This window comes from Manis pentadactyla, chromosome 1, assembly GCF_030020395.1.
Source record: "Manis pentadactyla isolate mManPen7 chromosome 1, mManPen7.hap1, whole genome shotgun sequence".
Lineage (NCBI taxonomy): Eukaryota > Metazoa > Chordata > Mammalia > Pholidota > Manidae > Manis > Manis pentadactyla.
This window is the reverse complement of record NC_080019.1, coordinates 45,638,701-45,660,420: the sequence shown is the minus strand read 5'-3', so window position 1 is coordinate 45,660,420 and position 21,720 is coordinate 45,638,701. Positions and strand designations below refer to the sequence as shown.

At 45.7% G+C, this 21,720-nt stretch overlaps 1 protein-coding gene across 9 annotated transcripts in view; it reads left to right on the top strand.

The window, feature by feature from the left end:
• The window catches only part of TRAK1 (trafficking kinesin protein 1), a 133,952-nt gene that overhangs the window by 95,251 nt on the left and 16,981 nt on the right, over window positions 1-21,720 (top strand). For all 9 annotated transcript variants that reach the window (XM_036897205.2, XM_036897204.2, XM_036897210.2 and 6 more), the window contains 8 exons: window positions 58-166; window positions 1,998-2,076; window positions 2,977-3,107; window positions 3,738-3,812; window positions 4,267-4,404; window positions 8,036-8,112; window positions 15,431-15,667; window positions 16,612-16,928. In XM_036897205.2, coding sequence (XP_036753100.2) covers window positions 58-166; window positions 1,998-2,076; window positions 2,977-3,107; window positions 3,738-3,812; window positions 4,267-4,404; window positions 8,036-8,112; window positions 15,431-15,667; window positions 16,612-16,928 — 1,163 coding nt within the window. The remainder of the gene's footprint in view (window positions 1-57; window positions 167-1,997; window positions 2,077-2,976; window positions 3,108-3,737; window positions 3,813-4,266; window positions 4,405-8,035; window positions 8,113-15,430; window positions 15,668-16,611; window positions 16,929-21,720) is intronic.

Here is a 21,720-nt window from a genome sequence, read left to right as displayed (position 1 = left end):
TGCCAAGTGCTGGGCGGGGCATCCCTCCCCAGGACACAGCCCGGCTCTCTCCCCCAGGTTGAAGAGGAATGAGTCGTCCTCCTCGGTCCAGAATTACTTTCATCTGGATTCTCTTCAGAAGAAACTGAAAGACCTCGAAGAGGAGAATGTCGTCCTGCGGTCCGAGGTGATGTGCGCGCCCCGCTCGGGCCCCATCTGGTGGCGGCCCTCTGCCCGTGCTTAAGGGCGGTGGTCGGGAGGACGCAGGCGCCCGGGGGCGGGCCTCGTGTGCGTGCCAGGCCTTCCTTTCCCGTTGGCTCACGCGCCCGGGCCGGGCAGAGCCGCGAGTGAGCGGTGGGCTCGAGGGGCGGGCCTCCGTGCCCCCGCAGCCAGGGCGGAAACTTGCGCAAGGCGTCTACTAACCGGGGCGGCCGCAGCCCCGGCAGAGGAGTGACCCTGAGGCTCGGCGTGAAAGCCTCGTTCCCATGTTACTGCAGGTCTGACAGGCTCCAAGAAAGTAGATCGGGAGAAATTGCAAACAGCTTCTTAGACAATTAACTTAAGGGTGAGCTGAGGCAATGTGGGAGCTCGTGCATTTGAATATTTCTGACTGGCTTAGTCATCGTGCTCGGCCCTTTGCCTGCATTTTTTTTTTTCTAAATCTTCACAACAAGTCTGGAAGCTGGTTACTTTGATTCTCATTTACAGTGAGAAATCAGCGACTGTGGGTCGCTGGTAGGCGCTCTGATGTGCTACGGTCATGCAAGTTATTGAGTGACAAGCCAGGGTTTACACGTCCCTGTGGCTCCGTACCCATTATTCGCTTCACTCGCTGCCCCGTCTACAAACACTGATGCGTGCAAATCCAGTACTTCTTGTTTTAATTACCAGGGATTCATGCTCTGTAGCCGGACACGTGGTGCAGCTGTGTTTATTAGGCCCTTGTTTGTCACGTTTGGGCTGCATGCCCACCCAAGCTGGCCCAGAGCCCCAAAGCCCCTCCAGTAGGGCGGACCACCTGTTAGTTACCTTGCACTTGCCCACATGCTAGGAAGAGCCTCATGTCTGGACTTTAGCAGATACTCTTAGGCACGAGAACATGGCCATGTTCCCTTAGCCCTCACCTCTTCCAGCCCTCATTTACTGATGGGAAACACAGACCCAGAGCTGCCAGAGGGCTGCCCAGGCTCTCTCCAGCAGCCAGTGGCCGAGCCGAGCTATATAGCCCATTGTTCTGCACTCTGTTCAGCACTGCGCCAGGTAAATGCTCCAGTCCTGGGTATGCAGTGGTTCGTCCCTCTGTCAGAATCTTCACCTAAAGCAAGCTGAGGGAATCTGATCATAGCTATAAATTCCAGCTACTTCACCTCAGCTTTCAAGAGTATAGTGTCTCTAACGGGGGCATTCAGACTTTCAGAACTCTATTTTTACAGCTTTTCAGCTGGGAGCAAACTACCTACAGTCCTGGGATAGCTCTTGGGTCTCTGAATTTTAATGTTTTCATTTTGTACCTCGTTTGTGCTAACCTGAATGCATCTGGCTTAACTCGCAGCTCAGAACCTCATAGGACAGTGCCTAGCGCAAAGCGGGAACGTGCTAAGTGTTAGCCATTCTGGTTGCCAGCCTCAGGGTGCCTGTGATAGGCAGACCTGTGTCCAAGGCACTCTTCGCATCACAGAGGGGTCCATGTCAACGAGCCAGAGCAGACACGAGTGAATAGACAGACGGTCACCAGGGCAGCGCTCAGTTTTAGCAGGGCAGTGTGTGGCACCTGTGCTCATTGGTTTGTTTGGCACCCCCTAGTGGTATATCTTCCAGCTTTTCTGCTTTGAGAATCTGAGATTAACCAAGCGGGGAGTTCTGATTGAGTTTCTGTATTTGTGGGGGTAATGGTGACAGGTGGGTAGATGGTGAAGGGCAGCCTCCCAGACCCAGTCCTTGCCGTGTGCCCCAGCTTTGCCTGCTCTACCAGTCCAGGTGTTTGCACGTGGGGCCTCTGACCTGAGCCTTATTCACAGGCTTGCCAGCTGAAGACAGAGACCATCACCTATGAAGAGAAGGAGCAGCAGCTGGTCAACGACTGTGTGAAGGAGCTGAGTATGTCTCTGGCCCCTTGCCCACCCCACTCCCTGTTCTTACTTTCCACACCTGCCATCGTTATGACTCGACAGAGTTGCATCTGTTTTGGTAAAGGGCAGTGTCTCTGCCAGCCTGGGCTCAGCAGCATTTTTCTTAAAGCTAGAGGCCTCCCCTGATCTTGTGTGGCACCCCTCACCCTGGTTTATGAGACATTGGGTGCTAGGCTGTGGGCCATGCACTGTCTCAATTTCCTGCTGAGATGGATATTTAATTTGAATTTTAGCTTTCTACTGGAATATTGGAACTGTTTAACTAAGGCCCAGCTATGGAGTCCTGTGTAGATGTGAAAACCCATTTTCTGGTTGGTTGATTTGTAAAAGTTGAGGCCAGAGTTCTCAGCTTTGCAAACAGCCCTTCCTCCCTCAAACCACTGTTAAGCTTACAAGTTATATAATAAGACAAAAGAGGCAAACAGAGTATTTTGGGTTTCAGCAAAATGTGACAAATGAAACACACCCTATGTTCAAATCTAGTAAAATGAGTCATGGCTGTGCATATGGAGTGAAAACACCCTCGAGACTGTATTGTGCAGGGCCATGGTTCCCGCCAGAACCGGGAGCAGCAGGGCTTCCTGTTCGTGACGTGGAGCTATGCACATGTGCAGTGCAGAGATTTGGTCAGACACGCCTTTGCTGGTGTGGTACTTTCTGGCTGGGACTCCTGAAGCCTGCCCGATTGCCTCTGGGGAGGCAGCTTTGGTCAGTGGGTTTAGGGCCTGACACCAAGCCCGGGAGCCATAGCCGGGTCCCGTTCCATCTCATGCCTGATTGAGCCCATGCAGGAAAATGCACACTGTCTCCACATTCCTTCCCACTCCTTCCCTGTCTCTTAATAAAGATGCTTTTGCCTTGGTCAAAGGGGACGCCAATGTGCAGATTGCCAGTATCTCAGAGGAGCTGGCCAAGAAGACTGAAGATGCTGCCCGCCAGCAGGAGGAGATCACACACCTGCTCTCGCAAATAGTGGATTTGCAGAAGAAGGCAAAAGCTGTAAGGCTTCTCTCCAGCTAGTACACACATAGCTGTTCTGAGACAGAGAAGGGGCATTTATCTGACAAGACAGCTGCCTATTTTAGGAGTTTGTGCGGCCCCTTTTGAGATAAAGCTGAGTAGATTCAATAGAAAACTGGTTGCCCTGAGTTGGTGAGGGGATTATATTTATCAGCACTTATCTTCTAAGAATGATCTGCAAATTAATAGAATTCTGTAGACATGGAGTTTTAGAATTTAACTTTTGAATCATCTAGTCTAGTACTTGCTTTTACATGGTGCACCTGGAATGTTCTGCAGCAGAACAATATTCCCTTCAGATTTAAGATGACACTGCAAAAAACAATTTAGTTCCCGTGTTAGGCCTTTGCTGGAATCATGAAGAGAAATGTTTCCGGAGAGCAGCTGTGACTATGGGGGTGGGGTGGGGGCGGGCTACAGAGAAGGAATATGGATGTAGGAAAGACTGCCTTCAAAATTATATAAAAGATGAAAATTTACCCCAGGATAAGAGAAAAGTCTTATTGCAGAAATGTGATAGGATCATAATGGATCCTCTAACAAGGGGGAAAAGTTATAGTTCCTCAAATAGCTTAAAAGAGTAGCTGACATAGCTTTGCACCATTTCAGTGTGCAGTGGAGAATGAAGAACTCGTCCAGCACCTGGGGGCTGCCAAGGATGCCCAGCGACAGCTCACGGCTGAGGTGAGTGGCTCCCCCAATGCCCATTAGGGCGCGGCGGCTTTCCTCTGACAGGTTGTGGGTCACGTGCATCTTAGCAGCCATTTTTATACGATCGAATGCCTTTCTTACTCCTAAGGTAACACCCGCTGTTACTGTCTCCCCACAAACACTGCAATAAGAGCTACAGAACACAGCACATGAAAGCTGCCATTCAGAGCCGTGGCTGGAAAAGCGGGTGTGACTGTTTGCTCTGCCATTAGTTTCAAGTTGTTTTTATCTCAGCTGCCCGTTAGTATTTCAGGGGATGTCTGAGGCTGTAAGCATGCCCTGAGTGAAAGACACCCTGAGTCTCAAGGGCTCTTTGGCTGTCGGGCCTCTGTTAGCAGCCCTGACGTCCAGCTGTGGGGGGTGGGGGTGCACTACGCCCCTGGGGCTCATGGGAGCCTGGCCCACACGTCTGCCTGGTCCCCTGCAGCTGCGCGAGCTGGAGGACAAGTACGCAGAGTGCATGGAGATGCTTCATGAGGCGCAGGAGGAGCTCAAGAACCTGCGGAACAAGACCATGCCCAACACCACACCCCGGCGCTACCACTCGCTGGGCCTGTTCCCCATGGTGAGTCCCTGCTGGCTTTCTGGCACCCCTCTGCCCGCCCAGAGGGCAGCAGGAGAACCCCTGGTAGGGAGGCAGGGTCTGGAGCTGAGTTGCAGGCGGCATCTCATTTTATAGCTTGGATCCGGATCCAAGTGGTGGAGGGCTCTTGTGCCCGGGTGGTGGCTTCTTAACTATGTGACACAAATTGATTCTTTATTTTCCATCCCTGCCCGTAAAAGATAAATTAAGTAGGAGCCTCAAATAGTTGGAAGACATGATTTATGCATTATTTTTCTGACCTTCCTAGAGGAGGTGCTCTTTTGGCCTCACAAGAACATTCCAGAATTCTTAAATTGCCCAGACAGTTCTCTCGGCTCTTTATATGCTTGTTAGTCATCCCCTTGGTCACTGTCAGTATCTGTGATCTGAAAAAATATTTCTCTTTCTGCTAGAAGTGGCATTTAAATTTTTTTTTTAAAGTCATTTCCCCACAATCTTATTTCATTATCCCTGGCCTGATTTATTTCATGTTTGGGCTTTAGGGGAACATGGTGAAAAGGGGATTTTCCAGGAGGTTAACCTTTCCCTGTTGAAGTTGGGCCCCTTTGCTGGTCATTTCCCTGTAACACATGGTGAGCTTACTCATTTTACTTCCAGCAGACTAAAGCCCCCCGAAGGTGAGCACCATTTTATTTGCTATTTTCTTCCTTCCCCCTCTTTAATACCCTCTACCTAGCACAGTCCTTGGTATGTTGCAGAAGTAGATGTGTAATAGATACTAGATTTGGGTGTGTGGATGGACAGCCTGAAGAACAAACTGCTAGGAACCTTTATATTCAACCTCCATTTCTATGGTTTGATAAATACCATATTTTTGAGGAGAGAAGGACTTTGGAGAGAAACTCTCCTAAATGGGGTAAGAGTGGATAGCTGTATAAAGGTTTGTGAGACATGGTACCTTCCGACTGTGGCCTTTTCATGGGTTCCTTTCCCTCCAAACCCCCATAACCCCATTACTGACACTGTCCCCCACTTGTTGTCTGGCCCACTTTTCCTGATTCACAATCACTTTTTCTTTTTGCTTTCATAACATCTAAGTCGGGCTAGAATGCATGCTCTCTCTCACTCTGTTTCAACTTGATAGAAGTCTAATGAAACCAAAATGAAAGACACATTATAAATAGCTTCCTAAGGAGGAGATTGGTAACCTAGTGATTCCTGGAACCCCAGGAAAGGCAGCAAAGAGCATCCTATCCCCCAAATTCCTTGAGCTACAGCAGACCACACTCAGCTCACACACAGGCCTCCTGGCGCTGCCGTGTTTCTTGTGTACCTAAGATTCACTCCATTGTGTGATACACTCTCAAGGACAGATTTGTATCTTAAAACTAAATCATTACATAAGAAAAGTTGAATTGAAAATCTGCATTTGGGTTTCTTTTGGAGAGTCTCAGCTTTTATATTTGCTGAGGTAGAGCTTTTGTTAGCCTTTTTCTGAAGCTGTTGGCACAGCTCAGTTGTTCAAGATGGCTATTTTTAAAGTGCATTATGCATTAAAAGTATTTAAGGCAATCTAAAACTTGTACGATGCCCATGTTTCTGGAGCAAAATGCCCAGATCGGCCTCTCTTGCTCCCAGCCTTTGTACTTGCTGAATAAAACAGTGAGGAGCAGCTTTTGCTCAAGTATGTTCCCGGTTCTCTTGCCTTATGGCAGGCATTCGTAAGCTTTCTTCCTTCCCCCTCTTTAATACCCTCTACCTAGCACAGTCCTTGGTATGTTGCAGAAGTAGATGTTTAATAGATACTAGATTTGGGTGTGTGGATGGACAGCCTGAAGAACAAACTGCTAGGAACCTTTATATTCAACATATATACAGGGGGCCCAGTAACTTTGAAGGAAGATTATATCTTTTATTTTCATTAACCCCTAACTGCATGCAGTGTTTCCTCCTTATGTTGAAGGTAGGCAACAAGCCACTGTGATATTGGCACCCCTGGGGACTTTGTCACCTGTTGAAATCACAGCTGTTTTCATGACACATTCAGTTGCAGACATCTCAAATACCATTTATCCTAATCTCCACTTCCAAAATGGCAGTAATTACCAGTCCTGAAGCCAGATCCTATATTACTATATCACAGCCATTATTACTAATATTTTAGTAGTTAGTTCAATAATCTGGCTTCCTTTAAGTCCTGTTTTATTCACTTATTGACCCTGCTTGCAACTTTCTTCGAGCATGGCTTTGTAATTAGTAGTTTAATACCTCATGTCTCCTAAATTGTAGTTAGGTTCTTTCCCTACGTGGAACTCTGAATGTGAACTCTATGGTGAATAATATAAAGGAAAATAAACTGGCTTAAAAAACGTCAGACTCACATAGGAAGCCCTTTGCCACAGGATTATGTTTAATGGCAATCTGTGGGCAATAATGACTAAATAAAATTGTATATTTGTGAATAGGAGTTGGAGGCAAGCCCAGTAACCCTGCATGACTCGAGCTCCCTGCTGGCTCCTGTTGAGTCTCCCCCACTTGGTTCCAGTGTCCAGACTGGAATGTCCCAGGGTGAACTATGGGGATGTGGGGATTGACACCTGGAGTCCCTCTGTGTTGTCTGCTGGGAAGCCACTGGCCATAAATGGCTACCTAAATTCAAATCACTTAAAATCAGTACAGTAAGAATTCAGCTCCTCAGCCACACTGGCCACGTTTCAAGTGAGCAGTAGCCACCTGCAGACAGTGGCTCCGTGCTAAACGGTGCAGAGAGAGCATTCTCACCATCACAGGAAGCCCTGTTGGCTAATAGCATCTGTAATGGCCATCCCTTCCCTGAGGGCTGTCCACGTGGTGTCTCTGAGGCTTCAGCAGGTGCTTCTCCACACATACCTGGTCCCACCAGTGCATGCGTGCATCAGCGTGAGGGATCATCTGTCAGGCTGTACCTCGCATGGTGAGGGGTGGCAGGGGTTCAGCAAGAGGGGCTCTCATCAGGCAGCTTGTTGTTGGGTCTCAGCTTGGGGCCTGGCCGGTCAGGGAAGTGAGGAGTTGCTAGTGGCTGGCCTTTCCCTGACCCACAAAATCCATGACCTAGCCAGAGAGGCGTAAATGAACTGCTCTGAGAACTGGCAAGGATTTAATGTGTTTGGTGTCTCCTTGGGGAGGAAGTGAAGGACTGCTCATGGAAGTGAGAGGTGAGCTGGCCATTAAAGATGGATAGGCTGATGGGGAGAGGAGCTTTCTTTGCAGGAGGCCAGGGAGGCCTGAGAGCAGAGGCCCAGATGACAGTGCCCATGATTCAGGTCCTTCCTGACTCCCACCCCCCACCAACCTCTCTGCCTCTCCTCATGGTCAGAGGCACAGCTCCATGGTTTGTCCAAGGCAACAAAGGGTTTGCTTTCAGGCCCATAGCTGGGAGTGCAGGAACTTTATGCTCAGTGCCCTCTGGCCTGCTACATCTAAACCTTGCTGTGGAGATTGATCACCAGGGTTTCTAACAGTGGTGAAAGCAATCCACCTTGTGTTGTGGGAAGTCTGTGGGCTTCTGAGGCCTCAGATTGCACTTTAATGGCTGGCCTGGCTGCCCATCTCTTTTAGAGACAGAGCAGTTGTATTGCTGCTCACTCAGTGTATGTCTTCTGGCTTTTCCCAGGACTCCCTGGCAGCAGAGATCGAGGGAACGATGCGCAAGGAGCTGCAGCTGGAAGAGCCTGAGTCGCCCGACATCGCGTACGGCCTTAGTTCTGAGCTTTCTGGGGGCTGGCTTGTGACTGGTGGTGACCAAAACTAGCCATGTCTGGGCCTCAGACACCACCAGTGACCATGTGGTCCTTCCCAGATGAAGGGAAAGAGAACACAGCTGACAGCATCCCCCAGCTTCCCGTGTTAGGTTTTAAAGAGGTGCTGTGAACATCCAGAAGGTTGGGAAAGGAGGGATGCTTCCCATCTCTTAATACAAGTTCCATCTTCACACCATTTTTATCTTTTTATGTTTATCCTTTTCCTCTTTTATTTTTTTTCAGTATATTATTTATTTATTTTGGTATCATTAAGATACACTTACATGAACAACATTGTGGTTACTAGACTCCCCCTATTATCAAGTCCCCACCACATACCCCATTACAGTCACTGTCCATCAGCTTAGTAAGATGCTGTAGAGTCACTACTTTGTCGTCTCTGTGCTATACTGCCTTTCCTGTGCCATCCCCCTACATTATGTGTGTTCATTGTAATGCTCCTTTTTCCCCTTATCCATCCCTTCTCATACATTCTCCCCAGTCGCTTTCCCTTTGGTAACTGTTACTCCATTCTTGGATTCTGTGAGTCTGTTGCTGTTTTGTTCCTTCAGTTTTTGCTTTGTTCTTATACTCCACAGGTGAGTGAAATCACATGATACTTGTCTTTCTCCGCCTGGCTTATTTCACTGAGCATAATACCCTCTAGCTCCATCCATGTTGTTGCAAATGGTAGGATTTGTTTTCTTCTTATGGCTGAATAATATTCCATTGTGTATATGTACCACATCTTCTTTATCCATTCATCTACTGATGGTCACTTAGGTTGCTTCCATTTCATAGCTATTGTAAATAATGCTCTGATAAACATAGGGGTGCATATGTCTTCTTCAAACTGGGCTCCTGCATTCTTAGGGTAAATTCCTAGGAGTGCAATTCCTGGGTCAAATGGTATTTCTATTTTGAGTTTTTTGATGAACCTCCATACTGCTTTCCACAATACATGAACTATTTACATTCCCACCAGCAGTGTAGGAGAATTCCCCTTTCTCCACATCCTCGCCAACATTTGTTATTGTTTGTCTTTTGTATGATGGCGATCCTAACTGGTGTGAGGTGATATCTCATTGTAGTTTTATTTTGCATCTCTCTGATGATTAGTGATGTGGAGCATCTTTTCATGTGCCTGTTGGCCATCTGAATTTCTTCTTTGGAGAAGTGTCTGATCAGATCCTCTGCCCATTTTTTAACTGGATTATTTGCTTTTTGTTTCTTGAGGTGCATGAGCTGTTTGTATATTTTGGATGCCAACCCCTTATCAGATATGTCATTTATGAATATTTTCTCCCATACTGTAGGAGGCCTTTTTGTTCTACTGATGGTGTCTTTTGCTGTACAGAAGCTTTTTAGTTTGATACAGTCCCATTTGTTCATTTTTGCTTTTGTTTCCCTTGCCGGTGGAGAAATGTACATGAAGAAGTTGATCATGTTTGTGTTCAAGAAAGTTTTGCCTGTATTTTCTTCTAAGAGTTTTATGGTTTCATGATTTACATTCAGGTCTTTGATCCATTTTGAGTTTACTTTTGTGTATGGGGTTAGAGAATAATCCAGTTTCATTCTTTTGCATATAGCTGTCCAGTTTTGCCAACACCAGCTGTCGAAGAGGCTGTCATTTCCCCATTGTATATCCATGGCTCCTTTATCGTATATTAATTGACCATATATGCTTAGGTTTATATCTGGACTCTCTAGTCTGTTCACTGGTCTGTGGGTCCATTCTTGTGCTGGTACCAAATTGTCTTGATTACTGTGGCTTTCTAGTAGAGCTTGAAGTTGGGAAGTGAGATCCCCCTGCTTTATTCTTCCTTCTCAGGATTGCTTTGGTTATTCGGGGTCTTTTGTGGTTCCATATGAATTTTAGAACTATTTGTTGCAGTTCATTGAAGAATGCTGTTGGTATTTTGATAGGGATTGCATTGACTCTGTCGATTGCTTTAGGCAGGATGGCCATTTTAACAATATTAATTCTTTCTATCCAAGAGCATGGGATGAATTTCCATTTATTAGTGTTCTCTTTAATATCTCTTAGGAGTGTCTTGTAATTTTCAGCGTATAGGTCTTTCACTTCCTTGGCTAGGTTTATTCCTAGGTATTTTTATTCTTTTTGATGCATCTGTGAATGGAATTGTTTTCCTGATTGCTCTTTCTGGTAGTTCATCATTAGTTTATAGGAATGCGACAGATTTATGTGTATTAATTTTGTGTCCTGCAACTTTGCCGAATTCAGATATTAGTTCTAGTAGTTTTGAAGTAGAGTCTAGGGTTTTTTATGTACAATATCATTCATCTGCAAACAACGACTTATTCCTTGCCAGTCTGGACACCTTTTATTTCTTTGTGTTGTCTGATTGCCGTGGCTGGGACCTCAAGTACTATGTTGAGTCAAAGCGGGGAGAGTAGGCATCCTTGTCTTGTTCCCGATCTCAGAGGTAAATATTTCAGCTTCTTGCTGTTAAGTATGGTGTTGGCTGTGGGTTTGTCATATATGGACTTTATTATGTTGAGGTACTTGCCCTCTATACCCATTTTCTTGAATGCTTTTTCAGCATCTATGGAGATGATCATGTGGTTTTTGTCCTTTTTGTTGATGTGGTGGATGATGTTGATGGATTTTTGCATGTTGTACCATCGTTGCATCCCTGGGATGAATCCCACTTGTTCATGGTGTATGATCCTCTTGATGTATTTTTGAATTTGGTTTGCTAATATTTTATTTAGTATTTTTGCATCCATGTTCATCAGGGATATTGGTCTGTAGTTTTCTTTTTTTGTGGTGTCTTTGCCTGGTTTTGGTATTGGAATGATGCTGGCTTCATAGAATAAGTTTGGAAGTATTCCCTCCTATTCTACTTTTTGGAAAACTAAGGAGAATGGGTATTATGTCTTCTCTACATGTCTGATAAAATTCAGTGGTGAAGCCATCTAGCCTGGGGTTTTTTTTCTGTAGTTTTTTGATTACTGATTCAATTTCATTGCTGGTAATTGGTCTGTTTAGATTTTCTGTTTCTTCCTGGGTCAGTCTTGGAAGGTTATATTTTTCTAGAAAGTTGTCCATTTCTTCTAGGTTTTCCAGTTTGTTAGCATATAGATTTTCATAGTATTCTCTAATAATTCTTTGTATTTCTGTGGTGTCCATTGTGATTTCTCCTTTCTCATTTCTGATTCTGTTTGTGTGTGTAGATTCTCAAAGAACCAGCTCTTGGTTTCATTAATTTTTTTCTATTGTTTTATTCTTCTCAATTTTATATTTTTCTTTTCTGATCTTTATTATGTCCCTCCTTCTGATGACTTTGGGCCTCACTTATTCTTCTTTTTCCAGTTTCAATAATTGTGACTTTAGACTATTCATTTGGGATTGTTCTTCCTTCTTTAAATAGGCCTAGATTGCTGTATACATTCCTCTTAGAACTGCCTTCACTGTGTCTCACTGAAGTTGGGACATTGTGCTGTTGTTTTTACTTGTATCCATATATTGCTTCATCTCTGTTTTAATTTGGTCATTGATCCGTTGATTATTTAGGACCATGTTGTTAAGTCTCCATGTGTTTGTGAGCCTTTTTGTTTTCTTTGTACAATTTATTTCTAGTTTCATACCTTTGTGATCTGAGAAATTGGTTGGTAGGATTTAAATCTTTTTGAATTTACTAAGGCTCTTTTTGTGACCTACTCTGTGGTCCATTCTGGAAGAAGTTCTGTGTGCACTTGAGAAGAATGTGTATCCTGCTGTTTTTGGGTAGAGAGTTCTGTAGGTGTCTGTTAGGTCCATCTGTTCTAATGTGTTGTTCAGTGCCTCTGTCTCCTTACTTATTTTGTCTCGTTGATCTGTCCTTTGGAGTGAGTGAGTGTTGAAGTCTCCTAAAATGAATGCATTACATTCTATTTCCCCTTTCAGTTGTTTTAGTATTTGTTTCACATATGTAGGTGCCCCTGTGTTGGGTGCATAGGTATTTATAATGGTTATATCCTCTTGTTGGATTAACCCTTTATCATTGTTTAATGTCCTTCTTTGTCTCTTGTGACTCTCTTTGTTTTGAAGTCTATTTTGTCTGATACAAGTACTGCAACTCCTGCTTTTTTCTCCCTATTAGTTGCATGAAATATCTCTTTCCATCCCTTCACTTTTAGTCTGTGTATGTCTTTGAATATGAAGTGAGTCTCTTGTAGGGAGCATATAGTTGGGTCTGGTATTTTTATCCATTCAGTGACTCTATGTCTTTTGATTGGTGCGTTCAGACCATTTACATTTAGGGTGATTATCGATAGGTATGTACTTATTGACATTGCAGGCTTTAGATATGTGATTACCAGAGGTTCAAGGTTAACTTCCTTACTATCTAAGAGTCTAACTCAACTCACTTAGTATGCTATTACAAACACAGTCTAAAGGTTCTTTTTTTCCCCTCCTTTTCTTCCTCCTCCATTCTTTATATATTAGGTATCATATTCTGTAATCTTTGTCTATTCCTTTTTATTACCTCTGGTGATAGTATTTAACCGTAGGAGCACTTCCATCTATAGCAGTGCCTCCAAAATACACTGTAGAGATGGCTTATAGGAGCTAAATTCTCTCAGCTTTTACTTACCTGGAAATTGTTTAATCCCGCCTTCAAATTTAAATGATAATCTTGCAGGATAAATTATTCTTGGTTCTAGGCCCTTCTGCTTCATTGCATTAACTATATCATGCCACTCCCTTCTGTCCTATAAGGTTTCTGCTGAGAAGTCTGATGATAGCCTCATGGATTTTACTTTGTATGTGATCTTATTTCTCTGGCTGCTTTTAGTAGTTGGTCCTTATCCTTGATCTTTGCCATTTTAATTATATGTCTTGGTGTTGTCCTCCTTGGGTTCTTTGTGTTGAGAGATCTGTGCATCTCAATGGCCTGAGAGACTATCTCCTTCCCCAGTTTGGGGAAGTTTTCAGCAGTTACTTCCTCAAAGACACTTTCTATCTCTTTCTCTCTTCTTCTTCTCATACCCCTCTAATACGAATAGTATTCCGTTTGGATTGGTCACCCAGTTCTCTCATTATTCTTTCATTCTTAGAGATCCTTTTTTTCTCTGTGCCTCAGCTTCTTTGTATTCCTCTTCCCTTATTTCTATTTCATTTATTGTCTCCTCCACCATATCTAATCTGCTTTTAATACCCTCCATTGTGCTCTTCAAAGATTGGATCTCCGATCGGAATTCATTCCTGAGTTCTTGAATATTTTTGTGTACATCCACGAGCATGTTAATGATTTTTATTTTGAAATCACTTTCAGGATTCATGAGGTCAATTTCATTTGAATCTTTCTTAGGTGTATTCATAATTTTGCTTTGAACAAGGTTCCTTTGATGTTTCTTATTTGTCTGTGGTGCCCTCTAGTGCCCAGAAGCTCTTATCTCTGAAGCGGCTCAGACCCTGGAGCAGTGTCGGGGGTTGCAGGAGAGCAGTGTTGGTGCCTGGGGGGAGGAAAGGGCTGTTTTCTGCTTCCCAGCTGCTATGCCTGTCTCCACTGTGAGAACCAGTGGGCCAGAGACACAGGGGTAAGCCTCTATGCTTTGTGTTGGTAGCTGCTGTAGGCGGGGCTTCCCTCTGGCTGGCCTGACGCCAGGGCAGGGGTTGCCAGTTTACAAGCCAAGTGAGGGCTGGCCAGGAGGAAGACACAGCAGGCCGCATATCACGGTGGGGCACCTTGGAGCTGCATAGCCAGACAGGAGGATGGAGCACCTGAAGACTGTTTAAGCTCCCAACCTGCTGGGCAGAGTGCACCCGTACAGTTCTGTCTACCTGTCCTTTCTCCTGAGCAGTAAGCTCTGTGCAGTCCTTGCCCCTTAGCAGCCAGCCATCTCGCTTTTAGGAAGTCTCTCAGAGTGCCCATCCAGATCAGCCCGATATGAATCCCTGTTTTCCACAAGCAGCTGTAATCTCCGTCTCTCTAGGTATTCTGCCTGTCTTAGCTTTTCAACCCCACTAATCACCAGAGCACCATGCAATGTAGGTTTGTGCTCCCAGAACAGATCTCCAGGGCTGGGTGTTCAGCAGTCCTAGTCCCCTCTCTGTTTCTCTTCCTCCTGCTGGTGAGCTGGGGTAGGGAAAGGGCTTGGGCCCCGCTGGGTCACAGCTTTGGTATATTTCCCTGTTCTGTGAGGTCTGCTCTTTTGTCGAGGTATATGCAGTCTGATGCAGCCTTCTTTCCTGTTGCATTTTCAGGATTAGTTGTATTAATTATATTTTCATGTTATATGTGGTTTTAGGAGGGAGTTTCTGTCTCACCTCTCATGCTGCCATCTTTAATCCCACTTTCCTCTTTTATTCTTATTGCTTACTTTTATCTTTTGTTTCATCAAAAGTGTTTTAAAAATTTTAACATCAGTTAGGAAAATGAAAATAGGATGCAGGGTGAGATACAGAGGGCCCTTCAAGGGGTGTGAGCAGGGCTCCCATTTCCTTCCTGGGCACATTTAGGGATATCAGCCTCTATCATCTCTTCCTAATGTGAGGTCTTGCTCTTGGCCTGCCCTTAAGTGTTTAGAAGGAAGCTATGCATCCTATTTCATTGTTTTCTCTGTACCCAAGCAGCATAGACAGAACTTAAATAGGACCCTGGGAGTGACCAGTGTCCTCACTGGTATGTGTGAAGCCCTCTGCATCCCAGAAAATGGCCATTATAGCGACATGCCTTTATTTTTCTCCTTAAAAGGCAAAAAAAAAAAAAACAAAAAAATGAGTGTCAAACTGTGATTCTGCTCTCAGAAATAGCAGTTTCTAAAGAAAGATTAATCTGGTTTTTATCATCTCATTATAGAAGTTTAAGACTAACTTTCAGTCTTGCTTTTTCATATATAGATATATATATGGTCCAGTACTCATTCTACGAATATTTGCTGAGCCCTGTTATGTGCTGAGCAGTGAACACCACCATCTAGGGACTATCATGAGCGTAGGAAACTAGCTGGGAGATAAATGTACTACTTAAATATTTGTATTTGTAGCCAAACTTAAGGGAAGTAAAATGCAGTATCACTCTTGCTGGCCTCACCTGTAGGACACCATGTGGTAAAGCCCTCAATTTGCAGGCTCGGCAGGGGGGTCTCTCAAATTCCAACCAACACCCTAAAAAACACGAGTTAGGCACAGGACAGCAAGCTGCTGGGGCTCACGGGGGCTGGCTGCCTTTTGGCTCCTTGGTTGACAGTTTGTGGAGGGTCTTCCTGGGTCATTCCTGCATTCCTCACTCCTGGGTGATGATTTGTATTCTCCCCAGTCATCAGAAGCGAGTCTTTGAGACTGTGAGGAACATCAACCAGGTCGTCAAGCAGAGGTCTCTGACGCCGTCCCCCATGAACATCCCCGGCTCCAACCAGTCCTCATCCGTGCACTCCCTCCTGTCCAGCTGCGCCAGCACCCCCCGGTCCAGCTTCTATGGCAGTGACATCAACAACGTCGTCCTGGATAACAGAACCAGCAGCGGTGTCCTGGAGACGGAGACGGCCAGCCTGGGGTGAGCCTCCCAGAGCTCTTGGCTGTCAGCAGGGGGCAGGTGGTGTGGGACAGTCAGAAGAGGCAGGCTGATAAAAGTATCGACATTTCAGTTCCCAGGTCTGTTTTCCCAGTCCTCCAAGCTTATGCTCATTCTTGACACTGAAATTTTGACCAGTTTAAAGAGCTATAACAGGCTGCACCAGGAAGTCAGCTTTTTAATAAAATACTGAAGGGGATAATAAATGAGTATTTCTTCTGTTAATCTGCACAGTCAGGCTACAGAGTAGGTAGACATTTGTTTCATGAACTCCTTTGTAGCTGGGCTGTGTGAAAGACTGAGGACTGAGGCTCCATCTTGTAACCAGAACCTTGTTTGCTTCAGAAGGTGGGGTACAGAGCACCCTGCAAGTGCCCATCACACGGGGTGTCCTTGGAGCGGGCCTTCCTCAGCACTGTCAGCCCTTTGTCCTGAAACACCCCCTCCCACATTGTCTGCTGTTGGGCACGCTTTTCCCTAGCCGTACAGCTGGTTCTTCTGATCTGTTGGGGTCCACTGGTTGGGATACTGCTTGATGGGAAACGTCCTTGAGCTCTCAGGTCCTTGAATTCAAGAGGAAAGAGAAGTAGCCCTTGAAGGAGCTGCCCTTTAGTGACCAGGAAGCACAGCCTGCAGGCTTCTTCCTAAGGGTTCATGAGGAAGATGTTTATAGGAACTTGATTTTTTATGTGGTTTTAGTGCGCCCCCTTCCCCTCACACCCGCCAAAACCCAACAGAGGAAATCAATTCTTCTGGGCAGACATTGTTTCCCCATTTTTGACAAAATTTCAACTGCTGCCTTAGTTTCCCCGGAAAATCCTGCAGGCCTGGACATACCCACCACGCCTTTAGCAGGGGACCTCTGTGGCTGTGTGCAGCTCTCCCTGCTGGGCGCTCCCGCTCACCCCCATTTCTGCTGCTTCTAGGAATGACGCGCAGAGTAAGAAGCCGGGCACGCCGGGCACCCCAGGCTCCCACGACCTGGAGACCGCACTGAGGCGGCTGTCCCTCCGCCGGGAGAACTACCTCTCAGAGAGGAGGTTCTTCGAAGAGGAGCAGGAGCGGAAGCTCAGGGAGCTGGCGGAGAAGGGCGAGCTGCTCAGCGGCTCCCTCACGCCCACGGAGAGCATCATGTCCCTAGGCACACACTCCCGCTTCTCCGAGGTCACCGGCTTCTCCGGCATGTCCTTCAGCAGCCGTTCCTACCTGCCCGAGAAACTCCAGATCGTGAAGCCTCTGGAAGGTGATCACCAGGGGCCTCGGCCTCTGGCCGCCGTCCTCAGTGACTCCCTGTGGGCCCTGATCCACCACCGGCCAGTGGGGCACCCGTGCACCGCCTACTCCTTCTTCTTCAGGGATTCCCGCCCGCGCTGCTGGTTTGAGTTCCTCTGAGGGGCTGGCAGCCTGGGCCTCCCACTCCCTGTGCAGGTTTGCAAAGGCCCCCAGGCAGCCAAAACTCACCTCAGCCAGTAAGCCAAAGAGAGGAAGAGAATGTGCTGGCGGTGGTTTTCTAGTTCTCTTTCTTATGCATTTGGAACCTTAGAAGTAAAAATCTGGAGAGGTAGGCGCCGGTAACATACTCAGACATTAATTAGGTCATGCCTGGGGGTCTAAGAAGCACAGAGAATTAACATTTGACTTCTCAGAAAGTTTGGTGTAATGGACAGGTGCAAAGCATATGCTAAGTTGTCTTCCCAGTAACCGCGTGAAACCATTGCCTGTCTGTGGGCCCGCACTGTTTTGCTCCCATCTTCAAATACAGGGGTGTGTGGCTTCTTCCCAGGTAGTGTGTTCTGAGCAAGGCTCCTAGACAGTCACGATTCGGGGGCCAGGAAGAGGGGTGGCTGTGGAGGCAAAGTGAATTTTGTACCTCCTTAAGTTTACCTTTTCCAGAGACTATTTTTTAGTGCTAAGGACACACCCCCAGATGATTAAACTCATGGAAAAACTCACCTTTCTTTTTCTTTTAGTCATTATAAAATGTCTCCCCTTTACCTACCACTCCCCTGCTAAGAGCCACTATGTGTTTATACTTTCCATTTTTTGACTCCTTTAGTTTGGAAACCCATGGGTGTTTGAGAAGGTTATTTTACAATTCTGATTATATCTCTGATGCAAAGCCAAGTTAAAATTTCTGTCATGCAGTATTTCTCAACTTAAAAAAAAATACTGCCCCCTTTACGGAGCTATTTTAGACATCACTGCTTAATTGCTCCCCTCCAAGTTGAATACCACAGGTACACTGTTTATGTGCTATATGTATATCTTTGCTCTGTGCCTGAAGAGTGTGACTCTTGTCACCCCCCCAGAACCTGTTTCTGACCCCTTGGGCGCAGCATCGCCCCAGCTGAGAATGCTGGAAGGTGACGTCATGCTTGTTAAGGACCCAAGACATGCTGGGTCCCATGTTCTCCAAAGGAAGGAAGAGGGCATGCTAAAGGTCTTTCTTTGTGATTATTCTTCAATTGTATAATTTAGGTCCTTCTTAGATTTCAGAAAAGGGATGGCTCATTCTTTTTAATTGCTTATTCAGCTGTAAGCTTGGTGATTGTTTTCTGATCCACAATTATGTTTGTGTTTCTTTCAATAAAGTCTTCCATTTCTGCAATTTTACTTTTTGCCTTTCTTTTCTTTTTTTCTCCTTTGTCTCTTAAAGACCATTGGATTTATCATCTCTATCTTGTCTGCTTTCTATATTTGACTTTGTGTTTCATTAGATCATCTAAGGATACGTTTTTGTATTCATTTTCCAAACATATTGCAGGAAGAGATTTTGTTTTGAGCAATTCATCGTTTTTTTTCCTTTAATATTGGGGTAGAATAATCCTCTTTTAGTCTTGTTGAGAGAATAATAGGAAATGCCATTAGATATGCAAGATAAATTTCACCTGTAGTACCCTGCTCACCTGGAAGCTTAATCACTACCATTAAGACATCTCTTATCACTATGGCCTGTAATGAATGCATCCTTATGATAGAGATCCCTCTGGCTACATTTTATATATTTAAAATACAACCTGACTTCTTATATATTTAAAATACAACCAATATTTTCTTTCTTCCTCCCCTCCACAATTATTTTTTTTTTGTTACTGTATTAAATTTGATAAGGTGGAGTGCTAAATTTGATAAGGATAAGTCTGCCTGATAGCCAGGCTCAGTGCAGCTCTAAGTGTGGCACTGGATAAATTACCTCAGCGTTTGAGCCGTTTTCCTTATTTGTAAAAGAGGGCTCAAATTTGCCCCACACAATTGTGGGGAGGAGTAAATGTGATATGTTTTATATTATGCCCAGCACCCAGATAGTGCCAAATAAACCTTAGGCTCCCCAGACTTGCCCTGCTCTAGGTCTGAGGGGCGACCTCCACGGTGCTGAGATCTGTTCTTACGTCATCCTTTCCCATTGGCCCACAAAGAAGCTGGTAAGGTTCCTGTGCTCTGCAGGTAAATGTACCTGGGCTGAGGCCCCTGGAGAATGTCGGCTGGGATCATAGCAGGTAGCCAGTCTTTGTCTTCCATCTGTGCCTCCCTTATTTAATTAAAGCTTGCTGTCTGCTTATTGGTGTCAAGCCAAAGTAACTGGCTAGGTGTTGGGGAATGCTAGCATCCATCTCTTAGTCTTCCCTTATGTGTTTTAAGTAGGTGAGGAACAAACAACACATTCAGACTGGAAGAGATACATCTTCATTAAAACAATGAGTCTGGCAGTATTCACCCCCAACCCCCCGAATTTTGCTGTTCCTTTTGATAATTCTGACCAAGAGAGTCTTTCCAAATAAGCAAGTTAATGTGTAGTAAGGGAAAAGCTACACTTCTAGCTGTATGTTACCCAGCAGGTTTTATTCTAACTTCTAGGCCCTGTAGTAGTGGAATTACAACTGAAAACAACAGTTGCTCTTCTGATATAAATGGATTCAGTTTTCTTCTCCTTTGATGACATGAAAACTTCGTTAGAACAGTGGGGTGTGGAAGGAAAGCAAACAGGAAGGGGCAGTGACTAATTATGTCCACGCCCTTGTGCAATAGAACTTGATCTTGGTGCCAACCTGGATCACAAAGGTTCTCTTCTCTTGCTCTGCCTGACTCCAGCCTCATTCTCCTGTGGGTGGGAGGAGGAAGTGGTGGTGATGGGAAGTAGCTAATCGTTTAGTGGTTCTCCTTCCTCATGCTTGACAAATACAGGGAGCTGGACTGAGGAATGAGCTGGGAAAATGGGGGCTAGGAAAGAGGCTCTGAGTAAGATGCAATCCATGTTTAGTTTTTAGTTTGTACTCCCTCTTGTATCAAAGAAAGGACTTCAGGCCCCCGGGAGATCGGGAGAATTCCTACATGGCCATCCAGGCAGTGGCAATAGAAGAGAGGTGGGGTGTGAAGTGTCTACTCGGGTGCTCAGCAAACCCTCCTGGGGCTCAGAACCAGTCAGGAGTGGAGCCGTCCTGTATCCCATGCATGACAGAACTCAATAGGTTTGCTGAAGCTTTCACCAGCAATCACTCTTGCAGAACAGAAAACACTTGGATGAGGACTAGAAAAGCCACTCAGGTGTGTTACCTGATGCCCACCAGCTGAGAGGCTGTATATATGGTTAAAAGGATGGACAGTTTGTTAAGTACAAACCTGGGTTTGAATCCCAGTTTGGCCACTTGTCAGCTGTGCAACCTGTGGCAAACTACTTTACCTCCCTGTGCTCAGTGTCCTCATCTGTAAAATGGCGATGACAGGGTTATGACAATGAAGGGAGGTAATAACCATAGACTTCTTAGAAGAGGGGCTGGCACTGAGTAAGTACTCCATATAGGTTGGCTGTTCTTACGTAAGGGATGCCCAAGGCAGGGCGTAAAAATCCAAGTATGATGCATCTTTCTGGATAATTTTTCAGTTGTAATGTCACTACATGTCTTTGGCTGTCAGTTTTCAGGGAATGCAAATAACCCCATGCTCTTCTGTAGCCTCTAACACTGAGCAGCACACCCTTTGTAGCCTCATTTCTCTGTGGAGCCCATGCATGGGGTGTGGAGAGACGGGCTGTATGTGGAAACGATGGAGGATCCAGGCCCAGACCGCCAGGCTCACCAAGCTCCTCTGCAGCACGGGGCAGACATCTCGACCCCCTGCAGGAGGATGAGGAGATTGGGCACTCCCTTGACACAGGTCTTCACTTCCCAGTGCCTGCTGACTTCTCCTTTCTTCCCCTTCCAGAAAGGGTGACCTGGCCACACTGTACCTGGGGATTTCTTATCTAAGACCTGTGTGCGCAATCCCAAGCTGGATCCGTACTGCCTCCTTTAAGACTTCTCCCCAATGCCGTTTCTAAAAAATTTATTTTTACCATGAAGTGTAGTTGATATACAATGTTTCAGGTGTGTTAGCAATCATTTGACTGGATACATCATGAAATGCTCACCAGAATAAGTGCAGTCACCATCCAAACTTATGTCAGTGTTATTGACTGTATTCCCTATGCTGTGCTTTTCATCCCCATGACTTCTTTACTGTGTGACCAGAAGGTTGTACCCCCTTAATCTCCTTCGCTGATTTCGTCCATCTCCCCACCCCACCTCCCCTCTGGAAACCACCAGTTCTCTGTGTCTGAGTCTGTTTTGTGTCGTTTGCTTGTTTGTTGGTGTGGTTTGTCAGGCTCCGCATGTAAGTGAAGTCACGTGGTGTTAGTCCCCAGGGCCGGTGTGTTGCCGGTCGTGTGCCTCTGCACCTAGGGGTACAGGAGCTGAGGGCCCTTTATGCAGTGTGAATCGTGGTCTCTGGGGCAGCATGGAAAATCCCACGAGCAGGAAGAGGGTGTCTCCTGGTGGGCCCTAGACAGCCTCCTAGAAGGCCACCATTTTTGCTTCTGGAACACTGATGTCCTTGCTTGTTTTCAGACCTGTGGACTATGGGGGCTGGGCAGTGTGATTATGGAAAGAATCTGGCCTTTGGTACTGATCCCTGACTGTGCCCCACTAATTCAGGGACTTGGGAAAATTATCTAACTTCAGCAATCCTCAGTTCCCTCATCTGTAAAGTGTGGGTGGTAACAA